Source organism: Hemitrygon akajei, chromosome 6, assembly GCF_048418815.1.
Source record: "Hemitrygon akajei chromosome 6, sHemAka1.3, whole genome shotgun sequence".
In the NCBI taxonomy this organism is placed as follows: domain Eukaryota; kingdom Metazoa; phylum Chordata; class Chondrichthyes; order Myliobatiformes; family Dasyatidae; genus Hemitrygon; species Hemitrygon akajei.
The window spans coordinates 145,490,575-145,509,817 of record NC_133129.1 but is presented as its reverse complement, the minus strand read 5'-3'; the positions used below and the strand labels follow the sequence as shown (position 1 = coordinate 145,509,817).

Sequence of the window (19,243 nt, the reverse complement as noted above, 5' to 3'; positions counted from 1 at the left end):
GCTCTGTAAAACTCTCATACAACCATACTTGGAGTATTGTGTTCTATTCTGGTTTTCTCATTATTGGAAGGATGTGGAAGTTTTCGAGAGGGTTCAGAGGAGAGTTACCAGGATGGTGGGTACATGGAATGCCCTGCCAAGGATGGTAGTAATGCAGATACACTAGAGACTTTTAAGAAACTCTTAGATAGTTACCTGGAGAATAGAACAATGTAGGAGGGAAGGGCTCGATTACTGACACTAGAGTAGGTTATAAGATTGGCACAACTTTGTGGGCCAAAGAGGCTGTATTCTGCTGAACTACAAATAAATTTAATGATTGCAATTAAAACCAAGCTTTGTCCAAATCCTGACAACTTTCCTTTAACATTTTTAATACAATGGCCAGCTGATGGTAACAGAGGTGTGACAAGATAGCTTTAGATCATGAGTTCAATTGAGGATAAATTCTCAAAGCACGGCTTCAGGTTCCTGGATCATTGGGGCCTCTTCTGGAGGAGGTATGACCTGAAAAGAAAGGACGGGTTACACCTGAACCCAAAGGGGTCCAATATCCTAGCAGGGAAGTTTAATTGAGCTGTTAGGGAGGATTTAAACTAATTTGGTAGGGGGATGGGAATCGGAGTGATAGAGCTGTGGAAGGGAAGAACAGAAATAAATCAAAGATAGCGTGCAACAGAGATGATAGAAACGACAGGCAGGAGATGAGGCATAATCCCAGCCAGTGGGATGATTTACAAGGCAATAGAGGTGTGGTGCAGTTAAAACAGAAAGCAACAAATACTGGACTGAAAGTGTTATATTTGAATGCTTGCAGCATAAGAAATAAAATGGACAATCTTGAAATTCAGCTACAGATTGGCAAGTATGACGTTGTCGCCATCTCCAAAACTTGGCTAAAGTATGCTTGCCATTGGGAGCTGAGTGTCCAAAGATATACGGTGTATTGGAAAGGTAGGCTAGTAGGCAGAGAGGCGGTGTGGTCCTGTGTATAGAAATAATATTAAATCATTAGAGAGGGATCACATAGGATTGGAAGGTGTAGAGTCTCTGTGGGTTGAGTTAAGAAATGGTAAGGGTGAAAGGACCCTAATGGCAGTTGCATACAGGCCTCCAAACAGCAGCTGGGATGTGGATTACAAATTACAGGAGGAGGTAGAAAAGGCGTGTCAGAAGGGCAATGTCATAATAATCATTGTGGATTTTAACATGAAAGTGGATTGGGAAACCAGGCCAGTACTGGAACTCAAGAGAGAGAATTTGCAGAATGGCTTAGGGATGACTTTTTAGAACAGCTTATTGTTGAGCCCACTTGGGGATCAGCTGTGCTGGATTGGGTGTTGTACAATGCTCCAGAGGTGATAAAACTCCTTAAGGTTAAGGAACCCTTAGGGAACAGTGATCACAATATGTTCAAGTTCACTTTGAAATTTGAGAAGGAGAAACTAAATTCCAATGTGTCGGCATTTCAGTGGAATAAAGGGAATTGCAATGGCATGAAAGGGGAACTGCCCAAAGGTTCTTGGAAAGTGACACTAGCAGGAAGGACAGCAGAGCAGCAATGGCTGGAGTTTCTGTGAAAAATGAGGGAAGTGCAAGACAGATACATTCCAAACAAGAAGAAATTTTCGAATGGAGGAAGGACACTACCATGGTTGGCAAGTGAAATCAGAGCCAAAGTAAAAGCAAAAGAGAGAGTATACAAGGAAGCTAAAGATAGCGGGAAGATACAGGATTGGGAAGCTTTTAAAAAGTTGCAGAAGGAAATTAAGAAGGTCATTAGGAAGGAAAAGGTGAATTATGAAAGAAAGCTGGTGACTAATATCAAAGAAGATACTAAAAGCTTTTTTAAGTATATAAAGGGTAAAAGGAAGTTAAGGGTAATATAGGACCAATAGGAAATAATGGTAGAGATATTGTAATGAGAGATGCAGAGATGGCAGAGGTACTGAGTGTGTATTTTGCATCAGTCTTCACAGTGGAAGACATCTGCAGTATATCAAACACTCAAGAGTGTCAGGGAAGTGAAGTTTGTGCAGTGAAAATTATGACTGAGAAGGTGCTCAGGAAGCTTAATGGTCTGAGGGTGGATAAATCTCCTGGACCTGATGGAATGCACCCTTGGGTTCTGAAGAAAGTAGCTGGAGAGATTGCAGAGGCATTAACAATGATCTTTCAAGAATCGATAGATTCTGGCATTGGACTGGATGACTGGAAAATTGCAAAAGTTACTCTGCTATTTAAGAAGGGTGGGAGGCAGCAGAAAGGAAATTATAGACCTGTTAGCCTGACATCAGTGTTTGGGAAGTTGTTGAAATCGATCATTAGGGATGAGATTACAGAGTACCTGGAGGCAAATGACAAGAGAGGCCAAAGCAAGCACAGTTTCTTGAAAGGACTAACCTACTGCAATTTTTTTTTAGGAAATTGCAAGCAGGGTAGACAAAGGAGATGCAGTAGATGTGGTGTACTTGGATTTTCAGAAGGCCTTTGACGAGGTGCCGCACATGAGGCTGCTTAGCAAGTTAAGAGCCCATGGAATTACAGGGAAGTTACTAGCACGAATGGAGCATTGGTTGATCAGCAGAAAATAAAGAATGGGAATAAAGGGATCCTATTCTGGTTGGCTGCCGGTTACCAGTGGAGTTCCACAGGGGTCGGTGTTGGGGGCCGCTGTTTTTTATGATGTATGTCAATGATTTGGACTATGGGATTAATGGATTTGTGGCTAAATTTGCCAATGATACAAAGATAGGTGGAGAAGTGGGTAGTGTTGAGGAAACAGAGAGCCTGCAGAGAGACTTAGGTAGTTTAGGGGAATGGGCAAAGAAGTGGCAAATGAAATACAATGTCGGGAAGTGAACAGTCATGCACTTTGATGGAAGAAATAAATGGGCAGACTATTATATAGACAGGGAGAGAATTCAAAACGTAGGGGTGCAAAGGATGCAGGTTACCCTAAAGGTTAAGCTCCAGGTTGAGTCGGTGGCAAGAAGGCGAATGCAATGTTGGCATTCATTTCTAGAGGTACAGAATATAAGAGCAGGGATGTGATGTTGACGTTCTATGAGGCACTCTTGAGACCACACTCAGGAGTGTTGTGTGCAGTTTTGGGCTCCTTATTTTAGAAAGGATATACTGACGTTGGAGAGGGTTCAGAGAAGTTTCACGAAAATGATTCCAGGAATGAAAGGGTTACCGTATGAGGAACATCTGGCAGCTCTTGGGCTGTATTCCCTGGAGTTCAGGAGAATGAAGGGGGATCTCATGGAAACATTCCAAATGTTAAAAGGCCTGAACAGATTAGAAATGGCAAAGTTATTTCCTATGGTAGGGGCAGTCTAGCGTACAACTTCAGGATTGAATGCTGTCCATTTGGAACAGAGTTGCAGAGAAATTCGTTTAGTCGTGATGGTGGTAATCTGTGGAATTCGTTGCCACGAGTGGTTGTGGAGGCCAAGTCATTGGGTGCAATTAAGGCAGAGGTAGACAGGTTCTTGATTAGCCAAGGCATCAAAGAGTATGGGGAGAAGGCAGGGGAGTGGGAATGACTGGAAGTATTGGATCAGTCCATGATTGAATGGCAGAGCAGATTCGATGGGCCGAATGGCCTACTTCTGCTCCTATATCTTATTGTCCCTTCCCCAATTGCTAAGCACAAGTTGTCAGAGAGAGCTGTAGGCATGGGTTCTTTTATTTATCAAGACTCCTTTACTTTGGCTCTGTCAGGTTTGTTCCTTATAATCACAGAGATGTGTTCGACGGGACAGCTGATTGCACATGTCGTGTTAATGCACTTTAAGCAACAATTGTATTAAATAGTGCGAAACGTGCGATCGACTTCAAAGCTGACATTCTCTCTTTCCCTGAATAGTTGGCCGGCATTCGCTGTCAATTTCACGGCTGGCTAGTGATTGCTTCCATTTTTAAGCCTTCTTCCGGATGAACCTCGATTTGAACTGGAAGAAGAATTTCTCGAACTTGGACGGCCCAGAACTAGGCTGGTAGAACCGTTGTCATTGCCTGGGTGCGAATGGCAGAACCGAAGGGGAAGCGGCTGAAAACATGCTTGCCCACCTGCACCTTTCACCAGCCCCTGTCCGGGAGCCGGGTGAAGCAGAACTATCCACTGATTGTTGAAGAGGCAGTCTGCGGCCTCATCACTTTCTTCTACGAGGTGTCCTACCGGTTTCAGGCTCTGGTAAGGCAGCAGGACCTCCGGCAGGGCTTGGAAACTGGGGGGACACAGAGAAGTGAGCGGTGCAATGCAGTTAACTGCCGGCGGTGAACCCGGCTCTCCACACCGTGGGAGCAAAGATTTCTGCACCGGGACTTGTACTTCTGCGAGTGGCGGGGCGAGTTGGGAGCTGGGCGGAGTTTTTGCGTCTCCCCAGATGTCTGCTCTTTGCACTGTTGTCAATGAGCTGTATTGTGTTACTAAGCAGTGGGGAACCTCAGTGGATCTCGTACTACGGGACTTTGCAAGAGGATGGTGGGTGCATTCCCATTTTTCCGTCCACGTCGCGTACGCTGATAGTTTGAGAGCGTGCCTGAGCTGCTAAGTAATGGCTTAAATTGCTGCATCGTGTAACTGATGTCTCCCCTCTGAGACAGTGGCAATAGATTCTTGCAATGGGACTTGGTTGATATCTCTTGGTACAGGTAAATATTTGTAACAAGAACTCCCGTTAAAGGAGTGAAACTTACAACCTAGCACGTTGAATAATATGATTTTTTTTTAAATTTTAGTGACTTAATCATTTTATTTTCTTAATCAAAGTGAATACTCGGAAAGTAACAAAGTACAGAACAGGTCCAACAGTTGCCTAACAGTTCCATGCCAATCAAGATACCCACCTTGGTTTCTTTGCTCACATTTGCACCATTCCCTCTAAATCCCTCATATAGATGTTCTTACTCAAATGTCTCTTAAATATTGCTATTGCACCTGCTTCAACCACTTTCTCTGGCAGCTCATTCTATTTGCACATTATCCTCTGTGTGAAGAAGTTGCCCCTCAATTCCTTTTTAAATCTTTCCCTTGTCACCTTAAACCTGAGACCTCTAGTTTTGGATTCCCTTCCCCTGGGCAAAGCTAGTGGTTATTTGCCTTATCAATGCCCCTCCTGATTTCCGTCTGTCTCCTTCACCTCAAGGAATAAAAGCTGTAACATTACTTCATGGCTCTTGACTCAATCCAATGGTCGATGAAGGCCAACACACCATACGCCTAGTTAATTTAACAACACTGTCAATCTGAACAGCAGCTTTGAGTGTTCAGTGGGCATGGACCCCAAGATCTTGCTGATCCTCCACACCGCCAAGAGTCTTACCATTACCTAGCTCCTAGTCAGTTAAAGAAATATAATTCTCTGTAACTTCCGCCACCTCCAACAGGAGCCCACTACCAAGCACATCCTTCCCTACCTCCCCTTTCTGCTTTCTGCAGGGATGGCTCCCTACGCGACTCCCTTGTCCATTCATCCCCCCATCCCTTCCCACCGATCTCCCTCTTGGCGCTTATCCTTGTAAGCGGAACAAGTGCTACACCTGCCCGTACACTTCATCCCTCACCACCATTCAGGTGAGGCGACACTTCACCTGTGAGTCGGCTGGTGTGGTATACTGCGTGCAGTGCTCCTGGTGCAGCCTTAATATATTGGTGAGACCCGACGCAGACTGGGAGACCGTTTCACTGAACACCTACGCTCGGTCCGCCAGGGAAAGCAGGATCTCCCAGTGGCCACACATTTTAATTCCACGTCCAATTCCCATTCTGATATGTCTATGCATGGCTTTCTCTACTGTCAAGATGAAGCCACACTCAGGTTGGAGGAACAACACCTTATATTCCATCTGGGTAGCCTCCAACCTGACAGCATGAACATGGATTTCTCTAACTTCCGTTAATGGCCCTCCTCCCCTTCTAACCGCATCCTTTATTTATTTATTTATTTATTTGTTCATTCATTCATTCATTCATTTATTCATTCATTTATTCCCCCCTTCCTTTTTTTCTCCCTCTGCCCCTCTCACAATCACTCCTTGCCTGCTCTCCATCTCCCTTTGGTGCTCCCCTCCCCCTTTCTTTCTCCCTAGGCCTCCCGTCCCATGATCCTTTCCCTTCTCCAGCTCTGTATCCCTTTTGCCAATCACCTTTCCGGCTCTTAGCTTCACCCCTCCCCCTCCAGTCTTCTCCTCTCATTTCGCATTTACGCCTCCCCCTCCTACTTTCACATCTCTTACTATCTTTCCTTTCAGTTAGTCCTGACGAAGGGTCTCGGCCCGAAACGTCGACAGCGCTTCTTCCTATAGATGCTGCCTGGCCTGCTCCATTCCACCAGCATTTTGTGTGTGTTGAAAGAAATAGATACAGTATTCAGTATCGAATCAAACAAAGCATAAGAGAATGCAGGTTTTATAGGTCTGCACAAATTGATAAAAACAAGGTAGAAAACAGAAGGCCTATGCCTCCTTGAGAAAGAATAATTTCACCAGATTCTGGTTCTTATCATGGTATCTGGACCTGGAAAATTCTCATGTAGCTCAACAGCTTTAAAGAAAATGCAGTCTGGATAGCTGAACGATGCATAAATAAGAAACAGCATATGCGTGAAATATTGCTGAGCCTATTGAACTGCATCATATCAAGCATCGGTGTTTCCTCCCACGGTCCAAAGATGTACCTGTTGGTGGGTTAATTGGTCAGTGTAAATTGCCCCATGATTAGACTAGGATTGAATTGGAGGACTGTTGGGCGGTGTGGCTTGTAGGGCCAGAGGAGCCTATTCCATGCTGTATCTCAATCAATAAACAAATATTAGGAGCTTTGAAATAGGAGGTAGAGGTTAAGAAAATATTAAATCTGGATAGGTGAAATATTGTGAAGTCGATCAAACTGCACCCCAGTAAGTGGGAGATCCTTCAGAATGGGAGGTACAGCTTAAGGAAAGGTCATTTGGAGAATGAATTTCAGGTTGTCTGCAGTAGGTAAATTCAACATCTTCTGATCCTATGTCACTTCTTTCTAAGGATTTTATTTTATTTTTACCAGTACAGTCAGACCACCCCCTCTGCTTATCTGCCTGTCTTTTTGATGCAATGTGTATCCTTGGATACAGTAGGGAGTCTAGGATGAGAGGGCATAGCCTCAGAATAGATGGACATCCAATTAGAATAGAGATGAGGATGAATTTCTTTAGCCAGTGGGTGATAAGCCTGTGGAATTTGTTGCTACAGGTGGCTGTGGAGGCTAAGCCTTTGGGTGTATTTAAGGTATAGGGTTCTTGATTAGTTGGGGTGAGAAAGGTAGGAGGAAGGCAGGAGAATGGGGTTGAGTGGGAAATGTATCAGCAATGATGAAATGATGGAGCATACTTGATGGGCCAAATGGCCTAATTCTGTTTCTATGCCTTATGGTCTGAATTCCAGATGGTTAGATTAATTCTTATTTAAAAATTAAACTTAATTGTTGATTCCTAGTGGAGAATTTATTATAGTCATTCCTATATAACTTAAACCAGAAACAACATTTAACCACAGGATCTCAGTGCTTCACAGTGTTGACCCGACCAATTTAAGGAAAAAAAACCTGGAAAAGTGGCAAAAGCTACAGTTGTGGAGAAACATGTCACAGTTGAGGGAGTGAGCAATGGTAAAGGACTGAAGGTTTTCCATTGACATACAGATGAGTGGCATGGAAGACACATTAATTATACATAGTTGAGAATGGAAGTCAGTGGAGTTCAACTAGGACAATGTCAGTTAGAGATTAGGTGGGCTTCTGACTTGAAAGTATTCAGTCATAATCTCAAAGATGGTCGAGTTTCATCATGGGCTTCTCAGCATGCATGTATGTCAAACGGCTGAACTCATGGTTCCCTTCAAACTGAGCAAAATTACAAATGCAACTGCCCATCACCATTGCATTCTTCTCATAAATCATTCATTTCCATCGATAAAAATGGACCGTAGATTCACCATCCTATTCAGTTTTATCACAGTTTGGTTTACCAACTGTTCTGCAAGTAGCCACAAGAAACTAGAGAGAGTTGTGGTCACAGCTCAGCACATCATGGAAACCGGCCTCACCTCCATGGACTCTGGCTAACTTCTCACTGCCTCAGTGAAGCAGCCAGCATAATCGAAGGCCCCACCCACCCTGAGCATTCTCTTTTCTCCCCTCTCCCATCGGGCAGAAGATACAAAAGCCTTAAAGCACATACCAAGCTCAAAGACAGCTTCTAACCTGCTGCTATTAGACTTGAACATAAGATAGAATTGTGAGCTCGCAATCTACTGTACTTTGTTAGATTGCACTTTGTTTACCTGCACTGCACATTTTCTGTAGCTGTTGCACTGTACTCTATAATGTTATTGTTTTATCATGTACTATCTCAGTGCACTGTGAAATGATTTGATCTGCATGAAAAGTATGCAAGACAAGCTTTTCACTGTATCTTGGTACATGTAACATTAATAACCCAGTATAATAAAACCCACTACAAGGCTCTGCTGGATAGCAAGGACACTTAAACTTTAGGTCAGCAACTGATTAATCCCCAGGGTATGTAATTTACTTAGTGTTTCCTGCATTTAATTTAGATGGAGATCTTTGAACAAGATGATGTTGCTCTGCCCAGAGTTGCTGCCTATTTCCATAAGATAACCCAAGAAGAGGAGAAGAATGCACAAACCTTACTTGACTACCAGACAGAGCGAGGAGGGCGCTACTGCCCAAAAGATATTCAGGTACTGCCGAGTATTAAGGCTACCTAAGGAAATCAGCTGATAAATCAGACAATGAGGAGTATGAGCAAATAAAACAGTCTCAAGTAAATTTATCAGTTTGTCATATAACAGGACCTTTTATCAGTGAGTCAGCCTACTCAGTGTCATATGTAACTGCAGAATTTTCATTGGCCCTAAGTAACTGGTAGCTAACATTAAATGAACATGATGAATTAAGAAAATGAACTGAATACATTGCATAATCAATTTACATCTGTAAGATTCCTGAGTTATTCCAGAAGTGCTAAAGGAAGTGGGTGCGGCTCTTCAGAGGGGTAAAAGTTAAACCTAAAGCTGAAAGGAAAAGGCCCATATAAAGGCAAAACCAATACCGATAGTGGTGACTGAAAGAGATTCAAAGAAAAACTACAAGTGCCAAAAAGGAGTTACAAGAAGACAACATGAAATTAACACATGAGATGTGTCAAAACCAGCACAAATAAAGTTACAATAGAAAATAGAGGTTGATCACCAGTCATGAAGGTCCATTACAAAGATAATGTTATAGGTAAAAATAAGGAACTTTTGATGGAGTTGAATTATTATTTTGAGTCAAGGTTTATAATAAATGAAGAAAGGAAGCAAATATTGAATCAAGGATGGGGACAATCAAAACATAACTTTAGAAAAATAACTATTGAAATAAATATTGACACAAGAGAATGAAATCTCAGGATAGAATGGATTTCAGGCTAACATTTAAAAACAATTAGTGAAAGCACTGCAAATAACCTAACCATAAACTTGTAAAGTTTTGAGACATATTGTGCACATTGTCAAACCCGTCATTAACAATGATGAAAGAAGGAAATCATGGAAACGCAGACCTGTTAGCACATTTCTGTTCAGTGAAAATTAATGAACTTTATAATTAGGTTTAGTATGACTGAGCACCTTAATGCTGAACAGAAATGGTAGATGGAACTCTTGCTGAGTTATATGGTTATACTGTGTAAAAAAATGTCCATATTAAATACCAAAGTATTTAGAAAAAATCCAGCATGTGACAAGTTAGTAGTTTAATCAAGGACACAGACATTGTTATGGAAAGAAAGGGAAAATGTTGATTTCAGAATAATTTTGCTTCCAATATAATGATAATTAACGACCAGTGGTAGAGAAATTGCTGGGATCTGTAAACAAAGATATATTAATAGGATACTTTGGAGATAATTATAACGATTGACAGAGTTAACATTGAAATATCCAAATTTACTGAAGAGACAGAATTACCTATTGTTCTTGTGTGAAGGGTGCAAACAAGCTCCTTGGGGTAATGGATGAAGATGTGGGAAATGTATGGAGAATCTGAAGATTGTTAGAAAACTAGAAAAGTGGGGTATTTTTAAATTGGAAGAGGCGAAAGGTGTTGCTATTGGAATCGCTATAAATTTACATACAGGGACAACGGGCAATCAGAATTTATGGAGATTCCTGATGACCTATGGACTTGAAAAGGGAGAAAAATATTATTGCACCAGAATATTTATTCATATATGGGAACGTGTAACTGTGGTCTCTACAGACGGAAATTCCCAAGACTTATGATACAGACATCTTCATAGTGAATTTCTACGTTACTACTTCCGATCTTCCGCTTTTTTATTAGCGGAAACTGGAAAACTCCAAGAGTTTCATGCTTTTTCTTAAGAAGGTGAGGTAGACTAGATGGAGAGTTTCCTACAGATACCCGTTTTGATGCTAGTGTTCCCTTGCAGAAACCCCGATGCGAATCGGTGCGTAATATTCTCCAGGCGCTGGAACTGACGTTTCTCCAGTGGAAAACCGCGGCGTCCTTCCTTGAAGAACTCTGTGTGCTGAGCAAAAGCATTGCCGACCCTCATACTGCCAGCTTCGTCAAAAAGCGTCTGCTTGTTCCCAAAATCGAACAGATCAAAGTGGCCGGCGACCTAATCACTAACGCCAACCGAGTGGGCTGCAGTGACGATGGGGAGATGAGCTTTGGCGAGTACCTGATCGATCGCCTCCAGGAAGAATTGAAGCCTTCTGCCTGAATTGTTCAGCGGTTTTGCTACTCTCCAAAGACCAAAGATCGAAACATTTCTAGTAACGTTGCAACGAGTTTTTTTTAATCCTTCCCCTTTTCTGATTGTATAGATATTGAGTCTTAAATCAAAACCTTATTCCTTTTTTTTAATCTTCACTTAATAGTAATGAAAATGGATAAATCAGGTTGAATATCGGTATTTCATACACCGTCGATCTAATGGGATCTTTGTTGTTACATGGAAGAATTAGAGCCACTGTCTAATTTCCCCAAACATCACGCCCCTTTTCTATTAATGCACTAAGGGTCTTGTTTTCTTTATAATAATAATAATAATAATAATAATAGTAGAAAATAGTGGAAATAAGAACCAAATTTTTGTTTCAAACGCTGAAACATCCGTTTACATAGTGTGTTTTTGTTCCGTACCCTGGTCCCGATAAACCTGAACTGAGGTTGTTTTCAACGATAATTGTATGTGCCGCAGGGAATACCCCAGTACAGTAAATACTCTCGTCGTCCTGATGCAGGATGACGACACGAAATGTTGACAGTTTATTTTCCCCAAAGCTGCTGCCACACCCGCTGAGTTCTTCCAACAAATTGTTTGATACCCTAATAAAGCCCCGGTCCCCGGGACTGTTCCTCATTCCCAAGTTCGAATTCTGTTACAGCGCAGTATTACAGCGGGACACGCCCCCTATAATCAGGTACATTTATCGGACTATTTATGAATGGTTTTCATGGTCCTGCACGAGGGACACAAGAGACTGCAGGTACTGGATTCTGGAGCGGATTGGTTGTCGCTCTTGGTCCAGTAGTAATTCTCCCGTAGGACAATCATTACATTTATTTCGGATCTTCCTTCTTCCCAGTACTGTTTACATATTTTCATACTTCTGAGAACAAGCTGGTCGGTAGATAGCTAATGCTTAAGCAGCGCCCTCTTTAATAAATGAACCCCATGTCGTGTTCTGGTTTAGATGAAACCAGGCTCTACTCAACGGTAATAATACAGTATTTTTTAAATTCTTTCTTGGACTACACAAAAGACTTCTGCAGAGAGATTAAGTGACACGGTTTACTCGGAAATAAAAGGCAGGCACATATGAAAGTCAGGCACATTGCTTAAAGGACATCCTGAACGGTCTGTTTATACCTGAATCGGGCTCGGGGCATGTCCTTATTTTTGCTGAATTTTTTGGTTTCCACTCCATCAAGTGTCTAAAGTTACGACATTTGATTTATGACACTCCTTTCCCGACATATCCTGCTCAAAAAAATTGGAATGCGGGAAATTTTAAATGTAGTGAGGTGCGATGCATGTTTAGAATGCGCCATGGCTTCGATTTCTCCTCCTCGGGACGGTGATGGCTTGGGAACCTACCCTGCTGTCCGCTCGTAGCAGGTACTGTATGTCAGAAGCAACTATTCCTGTTGAAACTCCGGTTGTGTACACTCGTATTCCAACAAGATCGAAGATTTCGGAAACGAGAATTTTAAGATGCAGCTTTGTAATATTTTAAGAAATTGAATTATTTTATTAAGAGATGAACTTATTCATAAAACAGTTTGAAATCTATTTTCTATTTCATACAATTTAAAGTATTTTCATATCTTAACGCCCCATGGAGTGGTTTACAAATGATTCAATAACTAATATTGTTGAATTATTTCCTTTTTCTGTAAGGGTAAGATGTTTGTTTGGTATGGAATCATATGGTTTTATACTGTTGAAATTTGTGTCACAAATTTACAATAAAATGCGTATATCTGAGTCCAGAAACGAATATAGTCCGGGAGATTGTATCAGCAACTGGTATCTTCACATTACACACCTTTAGCTCGAGTTCAGTTAACATTCTGGTTGACTGAGTTCGTTTTCTTAACATTTTCACGGTTGTCCGGCTCGCCGTTTGATCTGGTAAATATAATTCCCCTAATCACACACTGTGCACATTATTAGCAATGAATGGATGCTTCAGTTAGAACTCAGTGAAGCACTCTAGCTAGGCAAGTTTGTCAATTACCGTCCACACTTTGTGCGATGCAGTTACTCCGATCGGAGAAGCCAGCTCATACTAGTAAATTCTATTTACTACAGTCACAGATTTTAAAGCGAACCGTGCATACTCTGGTTAGCATTTTCAACGAGGTTAAGTCGCACGGAAGTGGACATTGGACATTGATCACGGAAAAGAATTTACATAATTCTGGCAAAAGAAAATGCGATGCACAAATTTCGCAGATTTTAACTCAACTCGTTGATTGGCTGTTAACATCTCGAGTACAGTGCGAAAACTGGGATGTACAGTGTGCATTTAAATCACAGGAACAAGGACACTCGGGAAATGAAAGATCGATACGAAGCAGAACTCAGAACAGACCACGTACTTAGAAAACTTAAATTTCGACAAAGCGTTTAAAGAAAGCAGATCTTTATAGGGGACAGAGATTTGGTTGAGTTGGATATTGTTGAAATTTATGTATGGGCGTAGCAGCTAAAATTTCGAATTACTTTGTCCTATCAACTGCCGTCTAGTACCGTGTCAAGAGACCCGTCCGTCGTTGGTCATCAATCGCAATAATTACCAACCGAGACGGGGCCAAGTCTCTCCTCGTGTTTACTATAAAATATTCACAAAGTAACTAAAGTTTGAAACCGAATAAGAAACAAGAGCTGTCCGTTAGTAGGAACAGAATCGGATTCGCTGACAAGTAAAATAAAGGAAAAGGACCCGATTAGAACCTTTCCACGGAAAGGGTGAGGCTTAGACTGGTCGGAAGGTTCATAAACTCGCAGAATCGGAAAAAACGAGTAGAATGGAGGACAGTAAGTAATAGGCGCAGGTACCTCAGCAATAACCTCACGGAAAAGTCTACATTTACCAACAAAATAGTAAAATACATTTACGTTAAAATTAATAAGTAACGAACATTTACGATTAAATAGAGCATTTAAACCTCTCCTCCAGGAAATCGTTAACAGTTATTCTCACAAATTAGTCCTGTTGGGACGTCAAACTGTAACTGAAAACCGAATTTGTACACAACAGTGTGGGCAGAGAGTCGGTCATTGGACAGTTAACTCCATCTACCGGATTCTTCCGATACCTCTTGTGTCGTTGGCCACTGGGAGCAGTTCATTGGGAGCTCTATCTCCATACCACGCATGAAGGAGAAAGATCGGGTCTGACGGTACTTTGTGTGATCTCACCACTCGGACACAGTCCCCGGGAGGAGGGTGTGGGGCTGATGGGAAGTGGGGTTAGGAGAGGGCTTCGCTCTATCTTCATACTTAGTTCATTCATTTTATCCCGCTAGAAATTATTCTAAAATGTGAGAAATATTGTCCCCGACCCTCACTTTACTATACACCTGCCTATGTATGGATGTCAGAGTAATGGAAAATAATTTTCTTCGATCACAATCTACAATCTTGATTTTGTATTCACAATTTAAATATTTTATATTGATTTTATAAAGAGATCACCTCTTTCCAGAAGATTAAAGAGCAAGGTTTTCAAAAGTGGCTATTCTCTTTGGAGTTGAAGGTAAAACTCCGGTCTATACTAATGGAAGTATACTTTCTTGTCCTACAGAAAACTTCACAGCAAAGAAATCACCGCACCAATGTTACGATAAATTATACGTATATCACAAAAATACAAATCGTACAATGTATCCACGAAGTGTTTTTCATCTGCAACGATCATTTCACCTTCATTACACAGGAAACGCTCGTTCCATACGTTCGTTTAAATATTTTTCTTAATGAAATATCTCCAATCGCTTATTGCCTCGAACGTTCAATTCTTTAACGAAAATCATTCAAAAATGTGACTATTTTGAAACTTCGTTGAGGAAAATAAAACGACGATTAAAATATTTAGAAAAAGGCTAGACGTTAATCTCTCAGCAGTAACCTAAGATAGAGAGGCGCGGGAGTGATTGGTAAAATCTTATTAAATAAGGCCTTACGAAAATTGCACTTGTCACCCTTCAAGTCGGAAGAAAAGGAAACCTCTCGTTGAGAAGCTTTCCATCTAATAGTCTGACACCAATCCGACTGAAATTTGAAAGGTGATACTGACCCTGCGGCAGAACCCGTCTGCCAATCACTAGCCCCCCGCCCCGGACCCTGAATGTGGCTGCGACCTCGCAGAGCCCTCGGATTGGCTGGTGGAGGAGCATGGGCGTTGAAAGCATAAATCTCTGCAGCCCACAGAATTTGGAATAAATAGGGCTAATCTTTCCTTGGACTCAGCACAGGTGCCGAAGGGTACAAGCAATACAGCCAAAGGCAATAGTAATAAGCTAAGAAAGGAGAAACGAGAAAGAAACAAAGATTCTTAGGAAAGTTGAGTAAGATCTCGGCGCTACCAGCATGGAGCTAACGGACACCTCTCTCTGTTCCTTCTCGTCTGCTGATGACTTCTACGACGATCCCTGCTTCTCCACTTCAGACATCCACTTTTTCGAGGATCTAGACCCCAGGCTGGTGCACGTCGGGCTGCTCAAAGCCGACCAGGTGCCGACCGAGGACGAGCACATTCGAGCGCCCAGTGGACATCACCAAGCCGGTCGCTGCTTGCTTTGGGCTTGCAAGGCTTGCAAGAGGAAAACGACCAACGCCGACCGCAGGAAAGCGGCCACCATGAGAGAAAGGCGACGCCTGAGCAAAGTGAACGAGGCGTTTGAGACGCTCAAGAGGTGTACCTCCACCAACCCGAACCAGAGGCTACCCAAGGTGGAAATTCTCAGAAACGCTATCAGATACATCGAGAGCCTGCAGGCCCTCCTGAGAGAACAGGACGAGAACTACTTCTCGGTCATGGATCAGTACAGTGTGGATTCAGACGCCTCGAGCCCACGGTCCAACTGCTCCGATGGGATGGTAAGAAGGTTTTGACATAATGCACACTTACGCATATGAGTATAGACAGTGTGGCGGAAATAAAATGCATGTGAATTGCTTATTTTTTTACTAAAGAATTTCCAGTATTATATGTAAAGCCAAGTATTGTGGATGGGCAATATTGCAGGAAAGATGGAAAGGTCGCTGAACTCCTTGAATCTCAGAATAAGGTGCAATATTTGAGCGACGTATTCACAACACGTCTTTTTTTTTGTTAGTGTAAAACCAAGTATGATGTTGGCATTGCTTGAAGTGCCTTAGCCGATGCAAACCCTTTCTTTCACACACAAACGCCAGCTGGCGGGTCTGTGGCTGGGCCTCACTGCTTCTCGTATTTTGACTTTGCAGCTGGATTGCAGCGGTCCCGCGTGCAGCCGGAGACGCAGCAACTATGACAACAACTACTTCTCAGAGTCGCCAAACGGTGAGTGAGTGTTTATTCGCACCAAGCAAAGAGCCCAGCGGGACCCCATCCTGGGAAAGAATGGACCCAAATTTCACAGTAACCACCTCCAGCCAAATGTTCACCGTAGATCTTTCAACTAACCAGCGGATCGATTCGTACTTCCGTGTAGTAATACCGAGAAAATGCATTAAAGTCATTTATAGGGAGAAATTAAGTGAAGCGGTCACAATATTAAAGTTACGGTTATTAATGTGGAACGACAAGATGAAAACATAACCATCGTGCTTTCTTTATAAATTGTTGATATTTGAGAACTCTGCCCGTCTTGTTACCTTCTTAATTGAAACAGAGACCACTCTATCAAGCTTTAGATAGATGTTCTCTTCTTCATCAGTTGAAAACTGGCAATAGTTAATTCAATTTGTATTTTCGAATTACCGGATATTTCTAGAGCACGCTATCGTGTGGAAGGGTTATTTCTATCCGACCGCAGAGCTGTATACTATATCATTGTAATGTGCATTATGTTTAGATTCGAAAAGTGGTAAAAGTTCCGTTATCTCAAGCCTGGATTGTCTTTCCAACATCGTCGAGAGAATTTCCACCGACCGGCCGACTTGTCCGGTAATGATGGTTCCAGACGCCGCTCTGGGCAGCCCTTCGTCTCCCCGGGAAGGAGCTACTTTGAACGACCCCTCAGCCATTATCCCATCGCCGGACAACTGCACTGGCACCGAGATCCCGACTGACAACCCTATCTACCAGGTCTTATAACGGCTAAGGTTAAGCGCCAGTCCCTTCGGTGCCCTGGTGGAAATGACTGAATCTAACAAAACATAAACGAGGCGGTACTCAGTCACTGGGATTGGTTGACACCTAAAGGGTAAAGCCTTCCAAGAACAGACCATTTCCTGATCCCCCCGAGATCGCTAATTCCCAACTACATGTAGTACAATCTAAACAATCACCATAATTAACACTTGTCTGGGTTCAGTTACAATTGTTGCTTTTTCGTCCTTCTTCTTTATATGCATCCCAAGTAAAAAATGATACAACATCTAATGTGGACCATTTTTTGTACGACGTTGTGTATAATTGTATATAAGAGTTGCCTTCTGCCAATCCATTAAAATATTTAATGTCGCTTGTTTATAGAAATGCCTGGTTTGATGTGCCAAACTAAATTTATATATTTATATATATTATATATTATCAGTGTGAATGCAAAGACTGTTTCAAGAATTACAAAATAAAAATGTATTTATAAAATTGTTTTCTTTTTTTCTACACCGATTCTAATTCACACTAGTGACAGCCGTTTATAGCGAAGCGGGGGTCGGTTCCCTGTAAGCAGTTTAAAACTGCATAACAAGGAATTAATTGCGGGTGGATATTTTGCATCGAGTTGTCATCTTGTTCACTGCCTCTGCGTGACAGCTTCAGGATAGCACAATTTGAAAACTAATTCTTAGAGTTAAAGTTGCACTTTATTAAGATTCTTTGGCATTCTTCCGCTGTTCCGGCCAACGCTACATCAACTCATTTTGTTTAAATATTCGCCTGTAAGATGGCATTTCAATAATAATTTGTTGGCAGAACCTTCCTGTAAATGTCTTCCATTTTGGCAAGTGACAATGGTCTCCAGAGACCATCGACAGCAGCAGGAATTCATCAGGTCCGAGGCCGCTGAAACGCGCTTTGCAGGGAAGAATGGACGTGTGAAGGAATAAGATCCTTAACTATTAAGGATCCAAAATAATCGAATTTGATTGTTGTTCCGAGCAGGCCGAGGTCTTCCAGTAAGTTCACTTTATTCCATCCCAAACGGTTCTGTACAAACCTGGGGCAAAACAAGGCACAAACTTTGTGCGAGCATACTTTGGTCAATAAAATAGTTTAGAAAATTTAATTAATTTCATTGGGAGAAATTAATTAGTATCGTTAATAAATGTGGGGCTTGAATGCAGTTCCAAACAACCAAGCCATTCGTTAAATTGTTCGATCAAAGAAGGATCCGAAACAAATGTAAATTCTGATGTCAATGCCTGTTTAAGAAATAGCAGTCACAGACTTATTTTCTTGATGCCTCTCCATAGCCCCAGATTTGTACAAATGATCTCCCGTGATCTCCCAGCGCTGAACAAATTTAAAACTACATATAGCGGAGGTTGTAGGTCCAGTACTGAATATTAGTATCCCTGGTATGAATTATATATACGACTATTATCCGTGAATATTATCATTAATAGACAATGGAAATACAGTACTCAGAAAGTCCAAATGTCAGGACAAGTCGGTGACAAATCTTCAGAAGTTTCATTCAACAACTGCTGAATCGTGACTTGACACGGATCACATATAGTCATGCCGTGTTTTACATGTACTTTAAACAGTTCAGTGAAATTATAATCCTTCTGATTTGGTACACATTTTCAATTCTAAACTGCGCTAACCTATCCACAGCTAGGGTAACTAAGCACTCAGTGATGTTTCCTCTTGGAAGATCTGATGGCAAGGAAGGCTTAAACCCTAAGTTCCTCCAGTCACCAACTGCATACGTATACACTCGCTTAGTGGGCACTTTATGTGGGAAAGGGGTGGAACACCCTGTGGTCTTCTGCTGCTGTAGCCCATCCACCTCAAGGTTGGACGTGAGCATCCAGAGATGCTCTCTGCACACCACAGTTGGAACATATGATTACTTGAATTACTGTCATCTTCCTCTCAGCTTGAACAAGTCTGGCCATTCTCTTCTGACCTCTCTCATCAGCAAGGCTTTTTCACCCACAGAGCTACAGCTCACTGCATGTTTTTCCCTCACAATTCTTTGTAAATTCTAGAGATCAGCAGTGATCTCATGAGATCTGCAGTTTCTGATACTCAAACCACCCCATCTGGCACCAACAATCATTCCCATGGTCAAAGTCACTTAGATCACATTTCTTCCCCATTCTGATGTTTGATCTGAATAACAAACGAACCTCTTGACTATGTCTGCATGCTTTATGCATTGAGTTGCTGCCACAAAATTGGCTGATTATATTCTTGCAATAACAAGGTGTACAGGCCATTAAGTGTATACTTATAATCTCATATACACTACACCCCTCCCCCTTTTTCT

The 19,243-nt window shown here is 41.9% G+C and overlaps 2 protein-coding genes and 1 long non-coding RNA gene across 5 annotated transcripts in view; 2 read left to right on the top strand and 1 right to left on the bottom strand.

Annotated features, from left to right (window-relative positions):
* The window catches only part of LOC140729564 (uncharacterized), a 77,584-nt gene that overhangs the window by 44,664 nt on the left and 13,677 nt on the right, over positions 1–19,243 (bottom strand). Inside the window, exon 1 of one of the 3 annotated variants that reach the window (XR_012099354.1) lies at positions 14,780–14,920. The exons of the other annotated variants lie outside the window; for them this stretch is intronic. This is a non-coding gene — a long non-coding RNA (uncharacterized lncRNA). Of the gene's footprint in view, positions 1–14,779; positions 14,921–19,243 lie in introns of those variants that run through there. 3 annotated transcript variants of the gene reach the window in all.
* Positions 3,688–12,584, top strand: LOC140729562 (ferritin, middle subunit). Its single transcript, XM_073049469.1, has 3 exons — positions 3,688–4,201; positions 8,605–8,751; positions 10,509–12,584. Exons 1-3 carry the CDS (start codon positions 4,034–4,036, stop codon positions 10,803–10,805), a joined length of 612 nt encoding a protein of 203 aa, XP_072905570.1. The 5' UTR covers positions 3,688–4,033; the 3' UTR covers positions 10,806–12,584.
* Positions 15,031–17,367, top strand: myod1 (myogenic differentiation 1). Its single transcript, XM_073049468.1, has 3 exons — positions 15,031–15,695; positions 16,065–16,140; positions 16,655–17,367. Exons 1-3 carry the CDS (start codon positions 15,186–15,188, stop codon positions 16,894–16,896), a joined length of 828 nt encoding a protein of 275 aa, XP_072905569.1. The 5' UTR covers positions 15,031–15,185; the 3' UTR covers positions 16,897–17,367.

Coding starts and splice junctions, on each gene's coding strand:
- LOC140729562 (XM_073049469.1), top strand. CDS start 4,034: ATGGCAGAACCGAAGGGGAAGCGGCTGAAAACATGCTTGCCCACCTGC. Junction 4,202..8,604: donor CCTACCGGTTTCAGGCTCTG/GTAAGGCAGCAG, acceptor CATTTAATTTAG/ATGGAGATCTTTGAACAAGA. Junction 8,752..10,508: donor ACTGCCCAAAAGATATTCAG/GTACTGCCGAGT, acceptor GTTCCCTTGCAG/AAACCCCGATGCGAATCGGT.
- myod1 (XM_073049468.1), top strand. CDS start 15,186: ATGGAGCTAACGGACACCTCTCTCTGTTCCTTCTCGTCTGCTGATGAC. Junction 15,696..16,064: donor CCAACTGCTCCGATGGGATG/GTAAGAAGGTTT, acceptor TTGACTTTGCAG/CTGGATTGCAGCGGTCCCGC. Junction 16,141..16,654: donor CTTCTCAGAGTCGCCAAACG/GTGAGTGAGTGT, acceptor CATTATGTTTAG/ATTCGAAAAGTGGTAAAAGT.